The sequence below is a fragment of the Rhinolophus ferrumequinum genome, chromosome 7, assembly GCF_004115265.2.
Source record: "Rhinolophus ferrumequinum isolate MPI-CBG mRhiFer1 chromosome 7, mRhiFer1_v1.p, whole genome shotgun sequence".
NCBI lineage: Eukaryota > Metazoa > Chordata > Mammalia > Chiroptera > Rhinolophidae > Rhinolophus > Rhinolophus ferrumequinum.
In genome coordinates, this window is record NC_046290.1 from 85898285 (window position 1) to 85922464 (window position 24180).

At 40.4% G+C, this 24180-nt stretch overlaps 1 protein-coding gene across 4 annotated transcripts in view; it reads right to left on the reverse strand.

Annotated features, from left to right (window-relative positions):
- Window positions 1-24180, reverse strand: part of ZNF608 (zinc finger protein 608) — a 104349-nt gene that overhangs the window by 50146 nt on the left and 30023 nt on the right. For all 4 annotated transcript variants that reach the window (XM_033110722.1, XM_033110724.1, XM_033110723.1 and 1 more), the window contains one exon: window positions 7214-7469. In XM_033110722.1, the coding sequence (XP_032966613.1) occupies window positions 7214-7469 (256 nt within the window). The remainder of the gene's footprint in view (window positions 1-7213; window positions 7470-24180) is intronic.

A 24180-nucleotide genomic window follows, 5' to 3' on the forward strand; every position in this document is an offset into this window, starting at 1 on the left:
TGCAAGCAAGCCCAGCACAACGCCTGACACAGAGAAAGTAAGTCCTTTCTCTTGTACATAAAATATACATGTTTACGCATAAAAACAATGAAGAATCAAGTAAGGACAAAGATATGAAAGTCAATAAAATGGGGGGCTTGGGGTAAGTGGTAATGATGGCTAAAGGGTATAGGGTTTCTTCTGAGGTAACGAAAATATTATAAAATTAATTGTTCTAGGGCTGTATAACTGAATACATTTTGAAAAACACTGAATTGTATACTTTAAATGGGTGGATTGTATGCTATGTGAATTATATCTCAATAAAACTGCTATAAAAATTATATTTTAAAAAGTCAAGGGCATCCGGATGGCTCAGTTGGTTAGGGCGCAAGCGCTCAACAACAAGGTTGACGGTTCAATTCCCGCTTGGGATGGTGGCTGCGCCTCCTGCACCTAAAGATTGAAAACGGCGATGGGACTTGGAGCTGAGCTGCACCCTCCACAACTACATTGAAGGACAACGACTTGGAGCTGATGGACCCTGGAAAAACACAAGTTATCCAATATTTCCCAATAAAATTAGAAAGAAAAAATGTCAAGCAACTACAGAATAAGTAAAAAGTTTGGCTAAAACCAAAGGAAAAAAAAAATCAATGAACTATCTTAATCAATATAAACCCAGAGGAGCCAACAGTTATTCTTTGCAACCAATGAGACCATCTGCATTTTGTAATTAGGAGGTATATCTTCAGTTCAAAGTCAAAATGTATTAAGACTCTTTCAAGATGTTCTTACTAATTCCTTTACAGGGAAAAGATAAGCAGACAGGACAATACCACACACACAAATCTTATAAGACAACACTTAAATCTTTTACTATACTTAAGTCTGAAGAAAAGGTTAGTTTTAAATGTCTTACATTCTGTATTCACATATAAGGTTAGCTACAATATCAACAAACCAAAAAGGGTAACGAAAAGCCTTTACACAGTGAGAGCAAAACTTACTGCCTCATGACTTAACACCTAATGCCACCACCAAAATATACACACAAATGACACAAAAGAACAAATGTTCGGTCTAAAAATATTAAGCTGAATCCTACCTAAGAGCAGCTCACTTTTCACATTGAAAAGAGGTGAAGTGACTGTCTACGTTCTTGCTTTCCAGCAAAACACACAATCACTCATCACACACAAATGGCGGCCACATTACCTCATCAGGAAAGCAAAAGCAGGTAAGTTGAGAAGTAAAACAAACCCCAGGACAATGTCACGGACAAGCCTTCCTCTGCTCCCTTCCTTACTCTTTCCTTCAGCCAACAAATCTTTTTGGAGTGTCCACTATGTGACTACTCTTCCTCCATTTATCCTTTCTGATTTTTTTTTTTTTTATGAAGCTGGTAACATTAGTTTCAGTAATCTTAAAAAAGAAAATATTTCTGTGTGAGTTTTATAGTTATTTATAATACCGGGAGTGCCAAAGAAAAATGTATATAAGTGGAAACTTTGGTCACCGTTGCTCAAGCAGTAGTTCACCATAATCAGCAGTGTCTGGACACTGGCGGTAACCACTTTGAGCACCTCTTATAATTGCAAAAGTTACACGTGACTTGTATTCATCTTTTGTTATCGATATATACTGCATGTTACAATTTTAATACAGTTTCCCTTTCTTAAAATGTGTATACATTTTTTTTGCACCCTCTGTATATATCCTTAAACCAATTTTATTTTTATTAAAAAAAATTTTTTGCCACTATACACAGGATAATCAGAGCTACTAAGGTGGTGTATGGTCCAGCAAATATGCAGACTGGATTTTCTGTTTGAGTTGCCTTCTGCGTGTGAAAACCAGTTAGGAAGGTGCATCCTTTGAGCTACTCTACCACCAATGGCGGTGAATCTCAAGGAACCAACCAGACTTTCATTGGCAACCAACACTGCAAAATGGCCCAAGATGCTGAGGATGAAGTTCATGGCCGATACCCAGAGTGGCACTAACTCCAAATTCTTTCAGCTCCTCAAAACCTCTGTGCAGTTCCTGTTGAGGATCCAGGTTGGACCCTTTTCCTCATTAATACAGTGCTTAAACAACTCTGCTCCCCTGCCACACGCACACACTGGGGCTGACTTATCTCTGTTGAGCACAGGACCAATGGGGAGTGCATGCACGTCAGCCATCTGAAAGTTCCCCATGACTGCACACTTCCAGTCCTCAATAGTGTGGCAGGTAACGAAATGCAGAAGCATTCTTCCTCTCACACCAGGTGTTAAGTCTTCTCAATAAAAGCATACTATCATAAGTTGTTATTTATATTTCCATCGTCCCTTCTGAAAACCCCCAGTGATTTTTCTGAATACAACCCTTTATTTGCTACTTCATTAACTTTCTTTTGTACTCTGGGTTTCAAAATTAATTCAACAGAGACCACACAGAAATGAAACTACTGTGTCTGGCTCATTGGAGAAACAAACAGTAAGGTCCACCTGACCACAGTGATAAATTAGGAAGAGTGGTACCAATTAGTTGTTCATTAAGTCCCCAAAAACCTCTGTGGAGTTCATGTTCAGGATCAAAGCTGGACCCTGTTTCTCATTAGCACTGTGATTAAACAACTCTGCTCTCCTGCCACACCACAGCATCTTGTCAGGCACTATTTACCCTGTGGCGTAAGTCAGACAGGTGTCTCTGTCCATTTGGTACCCAAGGAAATGAGGTAATAACACATGTAACTTCCTTAAAGGGAAAAAGTCAAGCAGCCAGCAAAGGACCAGGACATCCCCTCTGTAATGCAGGTCTGAGCTCCTGGCAGGTGAACGCAGGATACAGTGAGGCCGAAAAGGAACACCAACAGACCGACAGGTTGGGGTTCAAACCACTATATTCTCACTGGCAGCCGGGCGAGACACAGGAAGTAGGATCCACACTTGCTAGTGTAGCCATGGTAGTTATATACAAAACAATAGTGGCTGAAGGCCAACTGGTTACAGCTGATGGCCATCTAATAACTGAGCCAGCATCTTTCCACGTGAGGCCGACAGCCTGGAAACTGCTCTCTGGGACTCTGTCCCCTACACCCTCTTTGAGACAGTGGTGTTCAGCTTAGTTTGCACATCAGAACCCCTGGTGAGCTTTGGGAAAAAACACCAACGTCAGGTCGCCAAACCAGACCACATAGCCAATCCAGATCCAAGAAATGCCTGGGAGTGGTGCCCGGCCATTAGCATGTTTTAGATGTTCTCCGGGTGATTCAAAGGCACAGCGTTGAGAACCACTGTGCTATAACCTATAGTAGATGTTTAAAAGGTTGTCACTGGCAAATACCAGTTTTCCTTCTCTCACTACCTCTTCTTCAGTGGCTTTACTTAACCAGTAAGGGAACGGAGGGGACGGGGATGACGGAGTGACATAACAGTGGTAAATGACAGCCATGACAATGAACCATGGGCACAGCTGAACCAAGCGTGTTCTCCGACAGGGCAAAAAAAAGCCCAATCAGAAACACGATTCAATAAAAATCAAAAGGAAAATACATTCACGAGAGCTAAAAAGCCAAGTTCAAAATATGAATTTACACGCATTGTTGCATACACCCTGTTTTGTCTGCTTTGTTTTATTTTTTTTACCCCCTCAAAAGGGCAAATTTTCAAACAAATAACTACACATAGGCATGTGTGTCCCAAATGTCAGAATGAAATGCTAGGGAAATTCTTTCCAACATCTGAGAGTAATTTTGTACAATACATCATTGCTCCTATGCATTCACCTTAAAGTAGAAAGATCAGAGTAGAATAACTAAATATCTAAATGCAGTAATAGTTTTTCTCTCCTATTAAGCATGATCTGAAACCAACTAATTATTTCCAGAGGGAACTTCTCCCGTAACACTTTATTCCTGAGCACAATTTGGTTCGTAGGCCAACCAGGATTTCACGTACTGCCAGTACCACTGAGGGGAAAGTCTGTGACTCAAAGTATCCTCCTCAAATGAGGAACTCCAAGTACAAGAAACAATTAGATATTTAGTGGGGATTTCATATTCCAGTCTTGCTGTTCCCCAACCGGCATCCAAAGAAGTCACAAGAAGAGTCTGTATTCCCCAAACACTGCAGACACAAATTCTTAACATTTCTAGGATCTTGAAACACACACACACACACACACACACACACACACACACACCTACAACCTTTACACGTGTGAATGCTCATAACAAATTAGGTTTGTGAAAAACACTACCAGTTATATAATACACTCAAAATGAAAATACCAGAAAAGAGGTTTTATTCAACTCAGTCTACAGGGCATTAGTCAAAGGCAACTGACAGTTTTATAACTGCTCGACTTGAAGCTCTTTGTTAGTGAAACCTTACACTAGGAAACTACCGTGGCTTACTTTCTCCTCCCCTTCTCCCCATATCCGTCTCTTTTAGCTCTCCCAATGTGTTTGTTCTGTTCCCTTCTTTGTTTCTACCGAAAGGGAAACACTAAGTCAAGTGGGTTTAATTTTTAAATTGGTACAAAAGCCTTAAACACTCTGTACTAAGAAAAAATGCAAATGGAATGCTCTTGAAAATGGTTGCATATTAAACACACATCTTATGACCCAGGCCTTTATTTACTAAGACGAGTTCTTAAATTCTGCGGAGGTCAGAAGTTTAGTTTATTCAGCAAGAATAACTCTGTTAGCAGCTCCAGCTCCTTCTTGTCACCACAGTAAACATCCACACATTCCAAGTCCAGGAAAATGGGAGGCAGGCAAAGGAAGGCCGGAGCTGCCCAGGGTTCCATTATTGTGTGTGTAAAGCTTCTATAGCTATGAGTCTACCGTATGAATGTACAGAAGACATCCCCAGAGATGAGATGGATGGATCACAGCGTATAAAAGCAGGTACACCACACTCAGGAGATTGATTTTTCAGAAAATAACAATAATAAAAATAACAATCAGAATAATAAGAATAATACCGTAAAGCTCTTAAAACATATGCCTAGAGTATAAGAACTCCATATCAACTTTATCAAGTTTTTCAACACAGATTTTTTTTTCCCCCTAAATAATCCCATCTTTTATTAGAGGTTAAGGTTAAAAGTCAAAACCCAGCAGACTTCTACGCAAAGTAAAAAATAACCCAAGGCTTACAGCTGTTCCAGAAAGTTTGTGGCTAATTTTACAACGTCTACCACCCAGTGAGGTCATACTACAGGAACTTGATCCTACCCTACACTGGAATAAATAAAATAATGACTAAGTCATAACTAAGAAATGGAAGACAGTGCTTCACCCTAATGCATAAATTATCTAAGTACAAGAAAATCTGACTTTCAAGTTTATGGAAATTAACCCTTACTGTTTCCAAATCATTTTCTGGTCCTAAAAATTGGCACCTAAACTAATTAACGGTGACCTTCTTATGTCTTGAGTCTTATTCTGTACTTTTCACACCAAGATACCAGCCTGAAGCCCTTATCCATCTATTCTACTCTAGGGAAAATCTAAGGGAAAGAGAACTGTGCACAGCCCAAAGAGAGGCAACCAGTAGTTTGTGTCCCACCTGGGATCCCTTGCACTGGATAGTGTCTGAACAGGCAAGCAAGATGGGAACATTCTAATTCCAGCTCCTCTTATATCAATCCCTCCCAATGTATTTGCATAGTACTGTTTTAAATGGCTTTCCAGTTAAAAGTACAACGAGGGAGGTGCCCCCTAAAATTTCTAAAGCCAAAAGTAAATTTTGACTCTTGCTTCCATTTGAGCAAACAAAAGAGTTCCACATATCTACTGTTTTCATTCCCTTTCTCTGGTTCCTTCTCATATAAGTCTTTATTTTTCCTTACTGATGCTATCTACAATTTTTAAAATCTAATTATGAAATATATCCTAGAAGAGTACATTTAATGTACTATGTAGAATTCAAAGATTTTTCTAAGAATTTTTTTTTCTATGTTAACACACCTTAAGCAATTTCTACCTTCATATAATTACGTTTACACCTGTCACTGATTTTCATTCTTCATTTTTATTCTCTACTTTCATCCCCGTTTGTCACTATTTTTAACTATTTTCTCTCAACTACTTCTTTCCCAACAATTACTCCCAATATAGTCTCCTTTCCCATCCACTCAGCTTCTTTTGCATATATTTTACTTTCTCCTCTTTAAGTTTCAGCGTTTAATTTTTCCCCTTGCTACAGAGGAACCTAAACAATGACGTTTAGTCTCAGACTCTTCTTGTTACGCTCATCCTTGCCCTTCCCCTCTCCTGAAAGACGATATTAACAACAGCCATCTCCTTTATCCTTGACCAGTCTAGCTTAGAGAAAAACCGTTTCCCCCAGTTCTTCATTTTCCTTTGTTCCCCTGGAGTCCCCTTTTCTACTCTACTCATTCCCCAGTGGAGCAATGCAGCTCTGTCCTTGGTATTCAGTTTTCAATTAGTTTGGCCTCTATCAACTGCACAGAACATCTGAAACATGCTGTGTCCTTCATGATCATGTGCTATAGATGTGGCCAACCGTGGTCCGGATCCACTATCAGTATGGCATATGCCTGATTTATATTTCCAATAGCAATGATAGGGTTAATCCTGATCCATTTCTCTTGGACCTTGCTTCTCCTGTGACTAATGGATTGCATTTGTCAGATGGCCTGCTGAGTTAAGGGTCAGGGAAGGTGCTATGGTATCCAGCTGGCCAGAGAAGAGAACTTACTGGCTCAACTGGAGCTTAAGCCTTTGACCTTGGCTTCATTAGCTCTAAGCACCAAGCGGCTGTAGCCATAGCCCCATTACGGTGATGGCCCTCACTAAATGCAAGAACCCTGGCTCAATTCAGAAGGTAGATATAAGCCTTAATAACACAAAAATATCGAGACAGATAGATGAGCTGGCACACCGAGAAGAAAATGAACTTGAGATCTACCTCCCTTTCTCATTTCCATGATACCTCTTAGGGGATAGGGTAACCCTCACCCTGCTTCTCACAGTCCTTCATGTTAGCACTTAAAGTGGAGAACCACTTTTAGGAACACCTGACTCATTCTGAAAGTAAAAGCAGCCATGAACAAAAAGACAAACATAGTCCTTATTTCAACAAAAATCCAAAGAGCAGAGAAAAAAACCACTTTTCTTTCCTCTCTGAATACCACAAAGCAAATTCCCCTTACAGGTGACAGAAATACAGCATGGGAAGAGGGTACAAGGAAATATATAAAAAGAAATTGTATTTACCTTCTTCTGTTTCATGCCACACGATCCCTTCCAAATTCACACTGGTCCCAGGTTCACAGGGCCCAAGACACTCTGGCTCTGTCACTACTCCAACTTCACAGGTATTGACACCCACGGAACGAGTCCGCACCAAAAGCTGTTCAACCGGTGCTGCAATATTGGATGAAGATGGGGAAAAGTAGGAGGGTAGAATCTGAGGCGTGAGACTGCTGGAAATCGGCGGTGGTGGTGCTGGCACTGTAAACAGGGGGTCAACCTGCAAGACAGACAGGCTTACTGCAGTGGTGCTGCATTCTGTGAGTTCTTCTTAATGCAATCTGTTCACGTCACTTCTAGAACATATCACCATTCAAAATTTCATTTGCAATTATAATAGGCTTTGAGTGTTTTAATGGTACCAAAATAGAAAGTAGAACAGAAATGATCGTTTTATTTTTTCACCCCAAACAAGGCAAATCTGGGAGCTCCAGCTTCCTGCATTATAGGCAGGCCTTCGACGTCCTTCTAAACTCACCAGCAGACAACCTTTAGCTTCAGTAGATGTGAATAAAATATGCTTTGCAAAATTAAGGCTATTGCCCACTTGGAATGAAATCTTATTTTCAAAATTACATTATTTTCCAAAGGAGAAACTTCCAATAAACACCATATATACATCACTGAACATCTAAGCACAGGAGATGGACTAAAATCGTTTTCAAAGTACTTTATAAACCATAATGAATTAAAATCACTATTAAAATATATTAACTTCCTCTGCTGAATATATAAAATACATAAATTTGATTATATGTACTGAGACATACAAACTAGATATTATTAGCATATATTAAAGCATCAACTTCTAATCAAGTGTCCCACTGCAAAGTTTGGCAAAATTCATAAAATGGAGATATGAATACATTTGCCCAACATCAGCAGAATTTGAGTTTCTCCAATATACAATTCCTTTAGTGGTTCAAGTTGGAAAGATCCCTGATGAGCTTCACCAAGACTCAGCAGCCCTCTCTCTAAATCCAGGAAATAGAACTGACAGCCAACACAAGACCTGCTGCTGCAATAACTCCTTGGCACCCCCTGTCCTGAGAAGAGCAGCAACGGATTTCTTCATGGGAAGTTTAGGAGTCTGGCTATCCTGAGGCCAAAGGCCATGAATGTCCCAAACAGATCACCAATGAACTCATTCAGTCCTTCGACCCATTTTAAGAACGATTTATGACTGCTACCGAAGAGCTTTAGTCCTGCCGACAGGTTATCAAATGTGGAAGAGCCAACAATGCAAAGGCAGGTCTTCACCACCACTCCAGATGCCCGCTGCATTTAACCACCTACATGTAAGGAATGACACCTTGCATGTTGCATCAGTTGGGCTAGCAAATCATATGTATAAAAAGACACATAGAAGGTTGTTCTGGTAAAATGCTATCTTAGTCTGCTGTCCATATACCCCAGTTAACCTTTGTAAGAAATCAACGTTTTCTACAGACACAATATTATCCAGTCTTAGTTGTTTAAAAAAAAAAAAAAGAAATACACACACACACACACACACAGTGCATTTCAAGATAAGTCACATGAGGAAGTATGCTTCGAGTTAAACAGCTGAAGCAGTCATCTGTGTGGGCTCCTTGTTCATATGACTGTAGGAACTATTTCTACAGTTTGCATTTCACTAAAATGATAAACTGACGTTCACTTGCCTGAGTGATCCAAGATGCAATAGAACAGCCCTTCATCCAAACTGCATGTTACAGAAACTTAATTTCCTGCTCTCAGAGCTGCCATAAAACTTCTTTTGCTCCATGCTTTTTATTGTTCTTCATTCTTGATCACAGAGCCCAAGAAAGAAAAGCATTTAACAGTCCCAAACCCCAGATCTGGTGATTTATGCTTTCACGTAAATACAGCTTAATGTGGATCAAAGTTCACACTGATAGTTCCTATTTTAAAACTGGGCTGACAAATGAAGAAGGAGCTCTGAGGGAGGGAATTGAAGGGAAGGGGACCCAATGTGTGAGATCAGGATGGCTTTCTAGAATTAAAAACAAAGACCAAGGAAAATTAGAAACCGGCTACTGCACTTTTTTTTTGCATGTGTCCCAACAAACTCTTAATTTGTATAGTTAGTTGTAAATTGACTGTAATTTGATGCTACACATATAAACTGAAAGAAACAAAATAGAACAATATCCTCAAACTATTCTTTATAGCACTTGATTGACAGCCTACATTAATTCTAAGAGAAACAAATATAGCTTCAATTGGATAAGCAAGATAATGAAATGAAACAAAAGAGGTGAGGAGTCTTAGAGAGCATCAGTTCTCTGATTTAAAAATCCTGATCTTTAAAAATTGGGCCATGTGTGCAACAGAAGTTAGAAGGACAGGGCATGATGACCCTAGGACTTTGGCCCCCAACTCTGACACATTAATTAAACTTATGACTTTGGAAAATCATTTAACTTCACAGAGGCCCATTTTCCTCAAGAGGGAAATGTATTGGTAACAAATCATATCACAACAGAATTTCTAGACTAAATCCTTATGTAAGTATAACTGTACTTATGAATATATTTGCATACAGATACATACATTCATATACTATTTGGGATATGTATGTGATTCCAAACATCAAATTTCTAAAGAATCTAGATGGCTTGAGTGGCGAGGCCATGGTATCCTGGGCCTACTCACAAGTTCAATGTGCTTATGTCCATTAACATACTCCAAATGCAATGAAAAAAAACTTTAGTTGATGACATTGATAGAGAAGGGACACTGGAGCCCTGTCCCCACATGTTTTAAAATGAGAGTTTGACTATAAATATGAACTTAATCATAAACAGTCCACCAATGTGATAACAGTCTAAAACCCTTAAAACTTGATAAGAAAACTCTATAGGTAATATAGTTTTAAAGGTTACTCTTTGACTTACACGACTAAATTTCTTAGTTTTTCCACTGCACTGGCTTCCTCACGGTAGCTCCAAACTACCATTCCCACAGGCCAGGGATCATTACAACCAGTGATTGGAGACAAGGGAACTTGTCTCCATTGGGATTTTAGGATTTGGAAGGGAGAACAAAGACCACCCATGTGGTCTACTGGGGATCCCGCTTCCCTAGAAATCCCCAATGAGAAGGGAGGGTGGGGAATTACAGCCACTCCCAGAGGTGTTTTATTTGGCAGGTATGCTACTTTTAAAAATATTCCAATGTTTTGGCCAACACAAAAAATTAGGGAAATGTATGAATTTGCACTATCTCTTAACATAATAACTGAAAAGTATGCTACACTGGGCCTACATTCCCCGTAGCAACAACCGGGAGGGTTGAGCCTCCCTTCAGCCTGCGGTCACCAGCCCAGACCCAGGCAGCAGAGTCTGTCCTCCTAGCTTTTCCCGGAGACAGTCACAGAATGTTTTAGATATAAGGTCATCTAGCCCAACTAACTCATTCTAGAGAGAAATGTAGCCCATAGTTGTGCAAGGGCAAAAACCTCTCTAATGGCAGCCCAGGTGAGTACGAAAGAGCGGCATTCTACAACCAGAAACTTTACAGTAGGGATTTAACAGACATGAGACAAAAGGGGTGGATGGAACTCATTCAGAGTGTGGACAATTCTTTCTGCCCGTGGACACTCCCAGTGGGAGATGTTCCCCCCAAAAACGTTTCAATTCTCTTGTGTATCTCATGGTGTCTAACACAAAGCCACATGTACCATATGTAAAGCAGAATTTTTGAGGGTTTTCAACAGTTACTTTTGCTTTATACAAAAGATCAACTCTACTGCACCCTCATTTCTCAGGTCACTGATCCTTACACTGAACCACAATTTCTTCAACCAATGAAGCTCGCTGATACAGAGGGCAGCAACAGTTCTCACAAGTACTCTCTCCGGAGAGGAGGCCGCATTGGACTTGACAGTACTAGGCCTCGGGTTGCGCTGGGTTCAAATCCTGGCCCTCTCGGTACTTGCTGTGTGGGACTCTGAGCAAGTTACCTGGCTCAGTGTCTGGGTCTAAGAAATGGGAGCAAAAATAACAATTACCCACATAGAGTCGCGGTGAAGACTCAGTGAGATAATTCAAGCTAAGTGAAGGTTCCGCATAGTGCTTAGCTCAGTAAACAATGGCTTAAAAAAAAAAAAAAGTCCCTGGTCTGATATTACAGTTCCCTAACCCTTCAGGCAACCTTACAAAGCTCCTTTTTATATCCTACTATGTTTAACATAAATCTATAATCCCCTTCAAATGCATGGGTAAGTGCAGTTAAAGTGTGTTAAAAGTATAAGAAAAAGGGCTTAACCCTGAGAAGTTCAGCCTGGAGAAATACTGCTCCTTTCATACACTGGCATCTGGCAGCATAATCCACCCCCATTTTATACCATGTCCCGATGAATCCTACACTCCGACAAAACCTCCTTCCACTAATCTCTCGTTGCACCTCTTTTTCATACACTGCTCCCCACAAAGGCTCCTTTTACTCACCTAAACTCTATCACATATCCACCCAATAAATAATTTCTACACACCTGCTGTGTGCCAGGCACTGTGCAGCCTGCTAGCAAAACAAGAGTGGGCAAGACTGTAGCACTAATCAATAATCATCCAAATACAGCAAAATTACAACTGTAACTGTGGACCCACACTCCAGGGGCTGTCCAGGGTGGCCTGAGTGCAAACAACAGCATGTAGGGGGAGACGGCCTGGGGCAAGGTCAATCTCTGGAGCTGGAATCCAGCTCTGCCTTTAGCTACATAACCTTAGGCGAGTCTCTGGATCTCTGTGGGACTCAGTGGCTTAATCTGTAAGATGAAAATGACACCTCTGGCTAACGTGACTACTACATGAGATCACACAGGCAACGTCAGCTCGGGGCCCAGTACAGAGTAACACTCAATAAATAAAAGACATTGCCATTGTCAATATTATTATCATTATTACAAATATACTTGAGACGTAAACTACAAAGAAATCAATAGGTGCTTTGGCCCTATAAGGCCAAATGCTAGGATTCGCTACTTTCAAAAGGCAATTTTTAAGAGAGGCAGTTATGAATATCTTTCTGGGGGGAAGTTCCCTAAATTGGTCATAATCAGATACTCCATTTAAAAATCGTTGGGGAATTAGTAGTCTAATAATACCGATCACTGGAATAAAAGATAAGAATGGAGAACTGGCTGGGGTTAGTAACTGTTCCTTTGTCAAAGCTCTTTTCTGTCATCTTGATGGGACACTGATATAACCTATTGCAGCCCAAAAGAGGAAAAGCAGGAAAGCAGCCATCTCCAGTGGAAAAGGAAAAAAAAAAAAAAAAAAAAAAAGACCCATAAGTCTAACAGCTGGTGATGGCAGCCTGTCAAACTGAGGAAAGTTAATGTCAAGAACAGACGCGCGGCAGTCTCTCACTGTTATTTTTGCATGATTATTCCCAGGTGTTGGTGCACGCTGAGCAGTAGCCTGGCTATTTATCACTCGAGAGAGCCTAAGAGCATGGGAGTGGGGGAGCATGGAGAATAGAGAGAGGCGGGGAAGAGAAGGTTATTTACACAGATAGCGGCACTTAGTGTGTGTAATCAGAGGATGGGAGTGGGGGGGCTGGCTGTCTGCAGAGATATTCTGGCAATATTTTCTCTGTTCACCTTATTTCAAGGGCTTCCTGAGTGCTGATGAACAAGGAAGGCTCCAAAGCTGGAGGGTTGGTGGTGGCGGCTTTGCATGGCTGGAGCAGTGACTCTGTCAGCCAGTGATGGTTTCCAGTACCTGGAAACTGATAGCCAATGAGGAAGGGTTGCCAGGGCAGGGCTGGGGCGCTCCAGTGGGCACTCCTGCTCTGCTCAGACCCAACAAAGAGACAGTCAGGTGGCTCCACTGTAGGGACAGCTAGTGCTGCCAGGAGGAGGGAGAAGGAGAAGCTCAGGGCCAGGGAGACAAGCAAGCCTGGATGAAAGATTCCCTCTCACACCCCAGGGCAGGGGAGCGCGCCCCAGGTTTCTTCCATCTGTTGCCACAAATCTCCAAGCTCATCTTGCTGTTAACCCCTCAATCCGGGGGTTCTCAGATCGCCAACAACCAGGGTGGGAATGGTGTTTTATTTTGCTCAGTCAATATTTTTACATTCTAGGAGCGCGCCGGGGCACAATGACTTAATGCTCACGTTTTCTTCATATCCTGGTATTTGGCTGTTTTATGAGACTGCCCACAGTCACCTCTTTAATTTAAAAAGCATTAGACAGAGGTTGCTCTTCGTGTAGGGGAAATCACAGCTCTTTAGAGGTGACCACTGCCGCAATCTCTCACTTTCCGTTTCACCGCCCTTTCTGTCTTACATCCCTGCTTCATTAGCAAAGCAAGGGAAGCTTAGAAAACTGTTTCCTTACGCACTCATCTTTTCTCCATCTTTGATGGACAAATCTGGAACTGTATTTCAGTCACTCCTAATTCTCTTTCCTAAAGAGAATTAGGAGACAGGATCAAAAGCAATTTGTGCTTTAAAGCTTTCTGCGAAAAACGACATGGGCAAATTCTTACTAAGGGCCTACCTACTGTATACCTGGCACCACACGTTTTCTATGTCCTCCATTTAACTCTCACAACGTCCCCATTTCATAGAGGCAGAAACTGAAGATCTCAGAGGATGGACAACTTATCTAAGGGGCTGAAATTCAAGGCCAAACCCCTCTGACTTCAAAGTCTGTGGACTTACCAAAAAAAAAAAAATAGTTTTAACAATCAGCAGCTACTGTTCAACACATGTAACACAGGAAGGGTTACGTTATAGTGTGCATTCTCTCATTCAGTCTTCACACGAGACTGTGAGGAAAGTACTTTACAGATGAAAAATAAGAAACTTGAGAAAAGCAACTTTAAAATGTCACTCAGTGTCCGCAGCCGAGCCAGACTTTGAACCAACGTTGATGTAACAGCACAAGCAAACTCTTCTCAAAGTAAAATAGAACACAAGATGGAAAGAAACCTTCCTCCCAAGGTAATTTTTTGACCCTTCTCTGTGTTAGAAGCCACGCCCATCTGTACCACCTTTTATTTGTGCACATAGTTCAGGACGGTGCCCCTCGCGTGTCCAAGCAAATACTGCAATCCCTTCAAAAGCCTCATGTAAAAACCTCACAAAACCAAAGCTCAGGTTTGTTTTGCTGTGATTGTTTTAAATCATCCAATTCCAAAAGCTACAACTACCGGTATATACAACGACTGGGAATTATACCATTATTTCCACTTTCTCTTTCCCAGGTGTGAAGACCAGAGACTGCCCTAAGTAAAAAACCAAAGGTTTAGCTGCTCAAGGGCTTTTAAAGGCTTAGACCTAGCAGGTCTCCCTGGGGATTGACTAGGGCTCTGGCCCCAAGGCCAGTGGGGCCAAGATGAATGCTTCCATTTCCAACCAGGACTCCAGCCAGCCTGAAATCTAGGGTCCAGTCCACGCTCAGAGCCAGGCCAGGGTCTCTACGCTGCAGGAGGGGGGAAGGGGTGGTGGGTTGGGGATCACTAACTATTAGTGTTTGACTCCAGAAGTGGCCCTACACGCAGGTTACAAAGCGGAGGCACAAATGGCCTGACCACATGCATAAAATGTACTTTAAACAAGTGACTATTTTAACTTCATTGTCTAATGTTGACACTTTTTCAAAGCAAAAGAAAAGGTACTGAGTATGTAAAGATGGAGTTTCATTAAACTACTCAACTCAGTATCTTAATTTTTTTTGAAGTCAAACCAAATTCACCCGTGTCGAGTTCCACAGGAAAGTGGCACTGGTGGAGGTGGAAGGGACGTAGGGGCTCCAGCCTTTCCAGCAGAGCACATCAGTTGTCACATACTTAGCCTCATTTGTGTTCTTTGAAAAAAAAGTGTCCTATGCCGAGCCAGACTCTTCATCTGTTTTAAAAGTGCCGCTGACATCTTCCAGAGCTCAGACTACCGGGCGTGCCTTATTTAAATAGTAGCAGTAAATGGTCGGTGTTTTCATATCTCGTTCATAAGGATTGTCTGATTTCCTCTCATCCTGTCTATTTCCAAAGACACTTTAAAAAACAAAAACTAGCCATAAAGAAAGGAGACTGTTCTAAAGGTACTAAAAAGAGTCTGTCTTCTTGGATTAATCCTCCTCATGAGTCCCTTTACGTACTTTGTATAAAGGTGAACTCCTGTAAAGTTCACGCAATCCCATTGCTATATCAATTGGACCTGGTGCCCAACCCTTAAGAGTGAAACTTTTTAAGAAGCAGCTCAACAGTTAAACTCTGGATTTTTAACTCTGGATTTTCCTTAACATGGATGCACTGATACTGATGAACAAATTACACTTCAAAACCTCTAAATATTGAGTCCCTTAGTAGATCTGGACTGCAATACACTGCCCGTCTTTTCATGACCCTAATTTCTCCTTGAAATTAGGCTGAAGTTAGGGAAAGATTGAAGGCCTCTTACCCTTACCCTTCTGGACAAGACATGATTCTAAGAAGGGATGAGGGAGAGTGGAAAAAAAGGGGAAAAAAGCCTGCTTGGCGGGGGGATCACCTTATTCTTAATCCTCATTTCTTTACCTTATACTAGGGAATCTCACTTGCATACCTAAAAGGAGTATTTTCAACTAAAATTTTAGACATTTGAATTATCAACACAATACATGCTGGTCATAACAAATGAAATAACAAGGAAGCGCCTGAGTCACACGTTGGGGAACCCAGGGGTGCCTCTCCAAAGCATGGTGGGTCAGCCACAGAAGGGGGTCATTTTGACCCCGCCCAGCACACTGTCTTGGTAGCATTCACTCTCTTCCCTGCAAATCTAAACACTGCTCACATAAATACATGTCTAAGAGGCTGAGCATAAACATCTTGTCCTTCCCTTTTCCCTCCAGACCTCCCAAATGCTAATTCTAAATACTGATCAATCTCAATAAATTAATGAAAGCTTTGGAATTTTAATTTCATATCAAATTAAACAATTCAGTAAAGCTCTGCATCGCTTAGCACAGAGATGGGCGGTTAGAGAGAGGTAAAATCCTAGAGCTCCTACAGCCACCTATATATGTAATTTCAAGGGCACCTTGGAGACACTCACCTTCATTCTCATTACAGCTCTACCAAAAGCAAGGGTGAGGTTTCTCATCTGATTTTGTAAACTGAGGAAACTGAGGTCTTAAGAGATAAGTCACCTCTCAGGATCAGGAGCAAAACAAGAGGACCTAGGATATCCTAACAAGAGGACCTAGGATATCCTAACGGGGAGTGTCGTGACCTCTACCAACTTCTGTACCATAACTCAAACTTATAAAAGTTGCTTCTCATAAAAGCCTCCACAAAAAAGCTGCTCACAATCCAGAATTCTGTTTCCCCTCCTGAGAACAGAGCAGACTATAAAAGCCAATAGGTCATTCCCCAGGGAGAACCTCTCTTCTAACAGTTTTTTATGCGTCCTTCCAGAAATTTTATCCATATAAAAACATGCAAGGGGAATCACTTTTCATTTTATAGCCTTTTGTGCTGCATGGATTTTAACATGCATATGTACTACTTTCACAATTTCTTTTAAAAAAATGATTTTTTAATAAAAAGATGCCAAGCCATTCCACTTTAGAATAAGAGTAAACAAATGCTAATGCAGAAGAGAGAAGGCGTGGGATTAAAACTATTATTTCAACTCCTCATGCAGAGGTCTTAAAATCAACAGGTCAAGGGTGGTATTAGGACCTACAGTAGTTTGTGTGACAGGGGGACAGTGTATTGATCCCATGCCCTCTTCTTTATAAGGGCTGCTGCTGCTTAAAGCCGCCTCTCCTTGGGAAGTCATTTCCTCATCCAGCAAATTTTTGCCAGGTGCTACTATGTGCCAAGCATCGCTGCAGGAGTCCCAGAGAGGCCCCGAGGCGACAGAGGGGACTAGCAGTGGCCATACAGCAGTGTGTGGTCAGGGTTGAAGTGGTGGGTTAGTTCCAGGGCATTGTGGGAGCACCAAGGGCAGGGCAGGGAGTGTGCAAGATGGATCTTAAGGAAGTGCAGGAAGGAGCTAGGGGAAGGGATGGGAGGTACAGGCAGAGCTGAGCCATTCTGGACAGCACAGTCAGTTAAGGGGCTCAACGTGTAAGGGATCGGGGATAAGAGAGAGAGCTGGGCTGGAGAATCAGGCACTCGAAAAGAGCCCAGATCAGCCTAAGAATTTGGGAGACATTATTGCAAAATTAGAAGAGAGCACTGAGAATTTTAAAATAGGGGCATGGGAGGACAGGACGGTTGGTTCCTTTGGTGAAAAAACACACAGGAAGCTGCGGGGAAAACAGACAAGATGGGGTAAACCTGGAGGGAGGAAGGAGGACAGTTAGGAAGCCATTACAGCAGTTTGCAGATGGCAGCTGTGGTGGGGATGGGGAGAGAAGACGCTCTCAGCAAGGTGGGGGAAGAAGTAAACTGAAAGAGGAGTCCCAGGCTTCTGTTCCATTTGGTGAGGGCATCTTTCCCTGAGATAGGAAGGATGGGTGGAGGTGATGTCTATTGGACCGGTGGGTAGAACTGTGTGGACCTCAGGAGAATTACCTAGCCTAGAGGGGAGTCAGTGGCATAGAGAAAGTGGTGACGCCAGCAGAGTGGAAAATGTGAAGAGTATGAAGAGAAGAGGCAGAACCCTATATGTCCCAACACTGATGGGGCAGAAAGAGAGGAGAAGGAGTGGCTGTTAAGTCACAGCAAACCAGGAGAAAGATCTCAGAGCAGAGTCATCTGAGAGACCTGGTGTCCAAAACCAAGGAGAAGCCCAGAGGAGACAGTGCCTGGAAGAGCGCCACCCTTGGGAAGTCCGGCTGGGGTCCCTCCCTACCCTTTACCTACCTGCAGAGCAAGCTCTTTCACGGCTCACAATTCCTAACGTAGCCCTTAATTTCACCCTAACAGCCATTCGCAGCCCCATCGTGTGGCCCCTACACCTCCCTGGAATCTTCTGTTTCAATTTAGGTGAAGAAATAATGATGCAACCCCAAGGCTGCAACTACCGCTTTTCCATGAGTGGACTTGATCTTTGAAAATCCAGACTCCACCCCCAAATGCCAGCTCCCTCCACCTTTTTCTGTCACTGGCATCCACGAAGAAAATGAGGCCTTTGCTTCAGGAGTCTGGGTATCACAAAACCAAGGGGTATCCTGGATATGCTTTTTCAAGCTGACCCCACCTGATCCTGTCCTTCCCAGAATGACACACAGCAGGGTCCGAAGTACCCGCCCTGGAGAATCACTGCCAGCACTGGACAGAGATAACTCTCTCTCCTTCCTTTCTCTCTTCTTATTCTCTTACCTTTAAAAAATAAGTTCCCTCATTCCCTATTTTCCTTTGCACAGACTACATATCCCATTGCCTCCAATAAGAACACCTGCCCTTTCCAGGCTAGGAGCAATAAGCCTTTACAGAGGAAGAATCAAGGGTCGTTTACCCTGCTTGGAATGTCTCTTCGTCCACTGTCTGGTTCAAGGGTTGGCGAATGACCCTTTTTTATACAGTCTTAAGAATTTTTTTTACAAACAAATTTTTACTATCAATTTAATGATCGCAACCTCTAACTTTGAATCCATATTAAGTGAAATGTTATCACCATTCCCTATAAAAAGAGAATTCGATTCTTCTCATTAGAAGATCTGTATTACAAATTGTACTCAATTACTATCATTATTTTTTAATTTTGATAAATTAAAAAAAATCTGTAGAAACTGTTTTCTCGCCCCATTACGTAATTACCTACATAATATCCTTGTTGCAGCTGAGCCCACAAAGCTTAAAATACAGAAGGTGCCAAAAAAAAAAAAAATGTGTACACATTTTAAGAAAGGAAAACTATTAAAATTGTAATACTCAATATATACACTGATAACAAAAGATAAATACAAGTCACATGTGACTTCTACAATTATAAAAGGTGTTTAAAGTGGTTACCATCAGCGTCCAGACACTCCTGTTTACGGCGAACTACTGCTTGAGCAACATTGACCAAGGTGTCCCCTTGCATACAGTTTTTTGGTATCCCCGGTATATACTATTGTCTCTTTACAGAAAAAGCAAATTAATAGCAAATACCTGTACAGCTGACCCTTGAACAATACCAGCTTGAACTGTGGGGGTCGACTTCAGATTTATTTCAATAAATACTGTAAATGTATTTTTCTCTTCCTTATGATTTTCTTTTCTCTAGCTTACTTTATTGTAAGAATACAGTATATAATACATATACCATACAAAATACATGTTAATCCATTATTTATGTTATTGGTAAGGCCTTCAGTCAACATTGGGCTATTAGTAATGAAGTTTGGGGGGAGTCAAAGTCATTCGTGGATTTTTGAAGGTGCAGGGCAGGGTCGTCGCCCCTAACCCTTGTGTTGTTCAAGGGTCAACTGTGCTTTCAATAGCTGACACAGGTCCACCCCTGGACTCTAATATAAGTCGATGGAGATGGGGAGAAGGGATAGGAGGAGGAATGTTGGAAGAGAGCAGGAAAAGGAGAAAAGGAAGCAGGGAGTAGGAAGAAGTGTAGGGAATAAAAAGTAAGCACACACAACCATTTCTGAATGACGGAAAAGGAAAAACAAAAAAACATAAGGTACCAACTATTTCTTAGTTTTCCCAATAAAACCCAGGAGTAATAACCCAGTACAGAGACACAAGAAGGCATATTTCAATTCTAACTTAAAACATTCGATAAATATTTATCAAATATCTCTTTATAATGCCAGCCATTGGGCTCAACATTAATATAATGAAGACCAAGACAGGTAAGACCTGCCTGCACAGAGCTTACATACAAGTGAATTAAAAAACAATAACAACAACAAAAACATTGTCAATAAATTACACCTCTCTACTCCTATAACAGAGAAAACTTAAGCATCTTATGTAACACATCTTGCAATGTGTTTTTGATAACATTTTAATCTTGAAAATCGGGATATTTTATCTTGTTCCTTCATAAGTGAATGAATTAGACGAAACAATGAATGTTCTCATACTTATTTTGTTGGGGACTAGCAATAATGACGCAATCCCAGAAACATGGAGTTCTTTCATCCAGAAGTCCAGTCGTGAATGAGTCAACTAAGATGGTCATTCCAGAAGCTCCTTTGCAAAGAATGACAGGTCAGTATCTCATGCCAAGTGTCCCAGTAACGCTTTTGAACTAGTTAACAGAGTGTAATAAACAACAGTGCAGTCTCTGTGTTTGACTGTCAGATTTTCTGTTTACTAGCTATACAATCTTAAAGTTTTAATTAACTTTTCTAAGTCTCAGTTTCCTTACCTAAAGTGGGGATTACAGACTCGTGTTTAATGTAACACACATCAAATGAGATAACCCATCTAAAGCCCTTATTGTCCCCATCACATAACAAACGCTCAACAAATGGTAGCTATGTCTGTCATTCCCAGCATGCACTGTGTCCAATAACCTCAGTGGCACATGTTTACAAGCCTTGTCCCATGGCTAAACCAACACATTAAAAACATGCTACTATGGTCTCTGAAAACCAAAAGATAGTTTTCAAATAAAATGGAAAATTTCAAACTATCTGAGGGTGGATTCACAATTGAACATCTACAGTTATTTAAAATCAGGTATAGAAAAAGATTTCATTTGGAGGATACAATGATTTTTTTCCCCCCTTCTTCCAGAAGCTGATGTCCTGAGAGGAATCCGAGCCTAAGAATGATACCAAGATCTTCTAGTGGCAGCATCCATAAAACAGCATTACGAACGCTAGCCTTAGCTGTTTCACAGGGGCACTTTAGGAATCAAAATAAACTCTATGAAAATGGTCTCAAAAGAACGCACAAATGTAAATAAAAATAAATACAACTATCTATTTATACTAGATGTACAGTCACTAATCCATTTTAGTTATTTATTCTTTAGAGTCAAAAAGTAATGAGGGCTTCGTGGGAGTGGCAGACAGGGTCACACTAGCTTAGCACCTCTATTTCCAGCATATTTAATTTTACTGCCTTATTTCAGAACAGATTCTAGATGGTTATAACAAATTATTAAGACTAATTTTAGGGGCAATTCACCCAACCCCATATTTATCAAAAAATACCTGCTCTAAGAAAGAACAATGCTGGAGGTATAACACTCCCTAAATTCAGCTTGTACTACAGGGCAACAATAATCAAAATAGCATGATATTGACAGAAAAACAGACACACAGACCAATGGAACAGAATTGAGAACCCAGAAATAAACCCATATAAATATGGACAGATAATTTTCGACAAAGAAGCCAAAAACATACAATAGAGAAAAGACAGCCTCTTTAATAAGTGGTGCTGGGAGAATTGAAAAGCCATGTGCAAAAGTATGAAACTAGACTCTGTCACCGTATACCAAAATTAACTCAAAATGGATCAAAGACCGAAACATAAGACCTGAAACAATAAAATGCATAGAAGAAAACATAGGTACTAAACTTATGGACCATGAGTTCAAAGAATATTTTATGAATTTGACCCCAAAGGCAAGGGAAGTAAAAGCTAAAATAAATGAATGGGACTATATCAGACTAAAAAGCTTCTGCACAGCAAAAGAAACCATCAACAAAACCAAGAGGCAACCAACTGAATGGGAGAAGAGTTTTGCAAACAGTGCCTCTGATAAGGGGCTAATATCCAAAATATATAAGGAACTCATACAACTCAACAACAACAACAAAAACAATCCAATTAAAAAATAGGGCGTGGACCTGAAGAGACAATTCTCCAAAAAAGACATACAAATGGCCAATAGACACATGAAAGATGTTCGATATCACTAATCATCAGAGAAATGCAAATAAAAACCACAATGAAATATCACCTCACCCCAGTTAGAATGGCTATCATCAACAAGACAAATAATAACAAGTGCTGGAGAGGCTGTGGAGAAAAAGGAACCCTCATACTCAGTGGGAATGCAGATTGGCGCAGCCGCTATGGAAGGCAGTGTGGAGGTTCCTCAAAAAATTAAGATTGGATTACCATATGACCCAGCAATCCCTCTCCTGGGTATCTATCAAAAAAATCTGAAAACATCCATAAAGATATATGAGCTCCAATGTTCACTGAAGCTTTATTTACGGTGGCCAAGACATGGAAACAACCAAAGTGCCCTTCGATAGATGAATGGATAAAGAAGTAGTGGTATATATACACAATGAAAACTATTTTGCCGTAAGAAAAGGTTAAATAGTACCATTTGTGACAACTTGGATGGATCTTGAGATTATTATGCTGAACGAAATAAGTCAGACAGAAAAAGTCGAGAACCATACACTTTCACTGATATGTAGTATATAAAACTGAAAGCAACAAAATAAGACAAACAAATGAAGAAACAAAAACTTATAGACACAGACAATAGTTTAGTTACCAGAAGGTAAGGGGGGAGGAGGGTAGTAGATAAGGGTAAAGGGGATCAAATAAATGATGGTGGAAAGAGAACTGACTCTGGGTGGTGAACACACAGTGTGATATATAGATGATGCATCGCAGAATTGCACACCTGAAATCTATGTAACTTTACAACTGTCACCCCAATAAATTTTAAAGAAACAAAAAACTACCTGCTCTAAATCTTAGTCACACAGAACCATAAGAGATCAGCTCCAAAACAAATGGTTGGCCCTAACTCTTCAAGTGGATATTAGAATCTGTCAAGATTTTTTAGCCAATGAATAAGAAATTTTATATGGTGTAGGCCTCCCCAACCCCCAAAAAAGGCAGATGATGGAGGACATATTCTATATAGTAACATCAAACTTTAAGGACCCTGTAGGTGATGGAGTTTCCACATTTATATTAAAATGTATATTTCTATTATGCGCTCCCTTAATATTACAGTAATTTCCAGTTAGTCCATAAACACCTGCAAACAGTATTAACATTAGACTAAGCTAAATTTATATTAATTTGAATCTTGATTTAAATCATCAGTCAAGGAGAACTGGTATCTTTTTTAAATTGAAGAATACACTTATTTTTGCCATGATGGCAAAACACTTCAGAAAACTCATATGCATATAATATTTTTAAAGAAAACATTCAAGGTGGCAAAAAAAAAAAATCTTTAAAAATATTCCATTTTTAAAAATTTTTAATAGTACCATTCATCCCTTATATATGAACACATATTTTATATAATCAAAACCATACTGTCTTTTAATATAATTTTTCATATTTTACAGCTACATTAGAAACTCTAACACAGTTGCTTTATGTATCAAAACTAAATGGAGAATCCATTTACATCCCTAAAGACCATCTTCTCTAAGGTAATGGTGCATTAAAATCCAATAACCATAACCAAAACAGCTTACATGTAAATTGTTTTGTTTAATAAAAAAAGGGGGGGGAGGTGGGTATTTCCTTCAACCACAAATAATTTTAAGATAAGCACTGTAATTAAGTATACCTTTGGTCTTCCATGCTAATACTCATCAATAAACATTTATTCCTTGACTATAGTGCTTATTTTAATTACAGCCTTAAAATTTACTAGGGGAAAAGGAAGTGCTCATGTGAAAACCACTCTTAGGCACTTAAGGAATAAATATGGCACCCTGAAGTAAGGACACAACTAAGAAGCTAAACTGGACAAAACAGTTTTATGTGTGTAAAACACCAAATATTATATAAGAGGCACATCTATCAAGCATTTGTTTTAACTAACAATTTTAAGTCTCTATAATAACTCTGAAGCACTCTGAGATTTTATGTAACTTCTATTTTGTTTTGGTGAGTGGGGGATATTTGTTTCAGATAGCTTTGGTGTTAAGTGCATTCTCCTGCAGTCTTACATTCTAGAGCTCTAGTAACTTTTTAAACTATAGCAGTTTATTAACAGAACTCCTCCTCCCAATGTTTGCCCCATAATTTTATTCTAAATAAAAGTTAAATTGTTCATTTTGATGAACGATTTAACCCGACCCACTTTAAAATGAACGT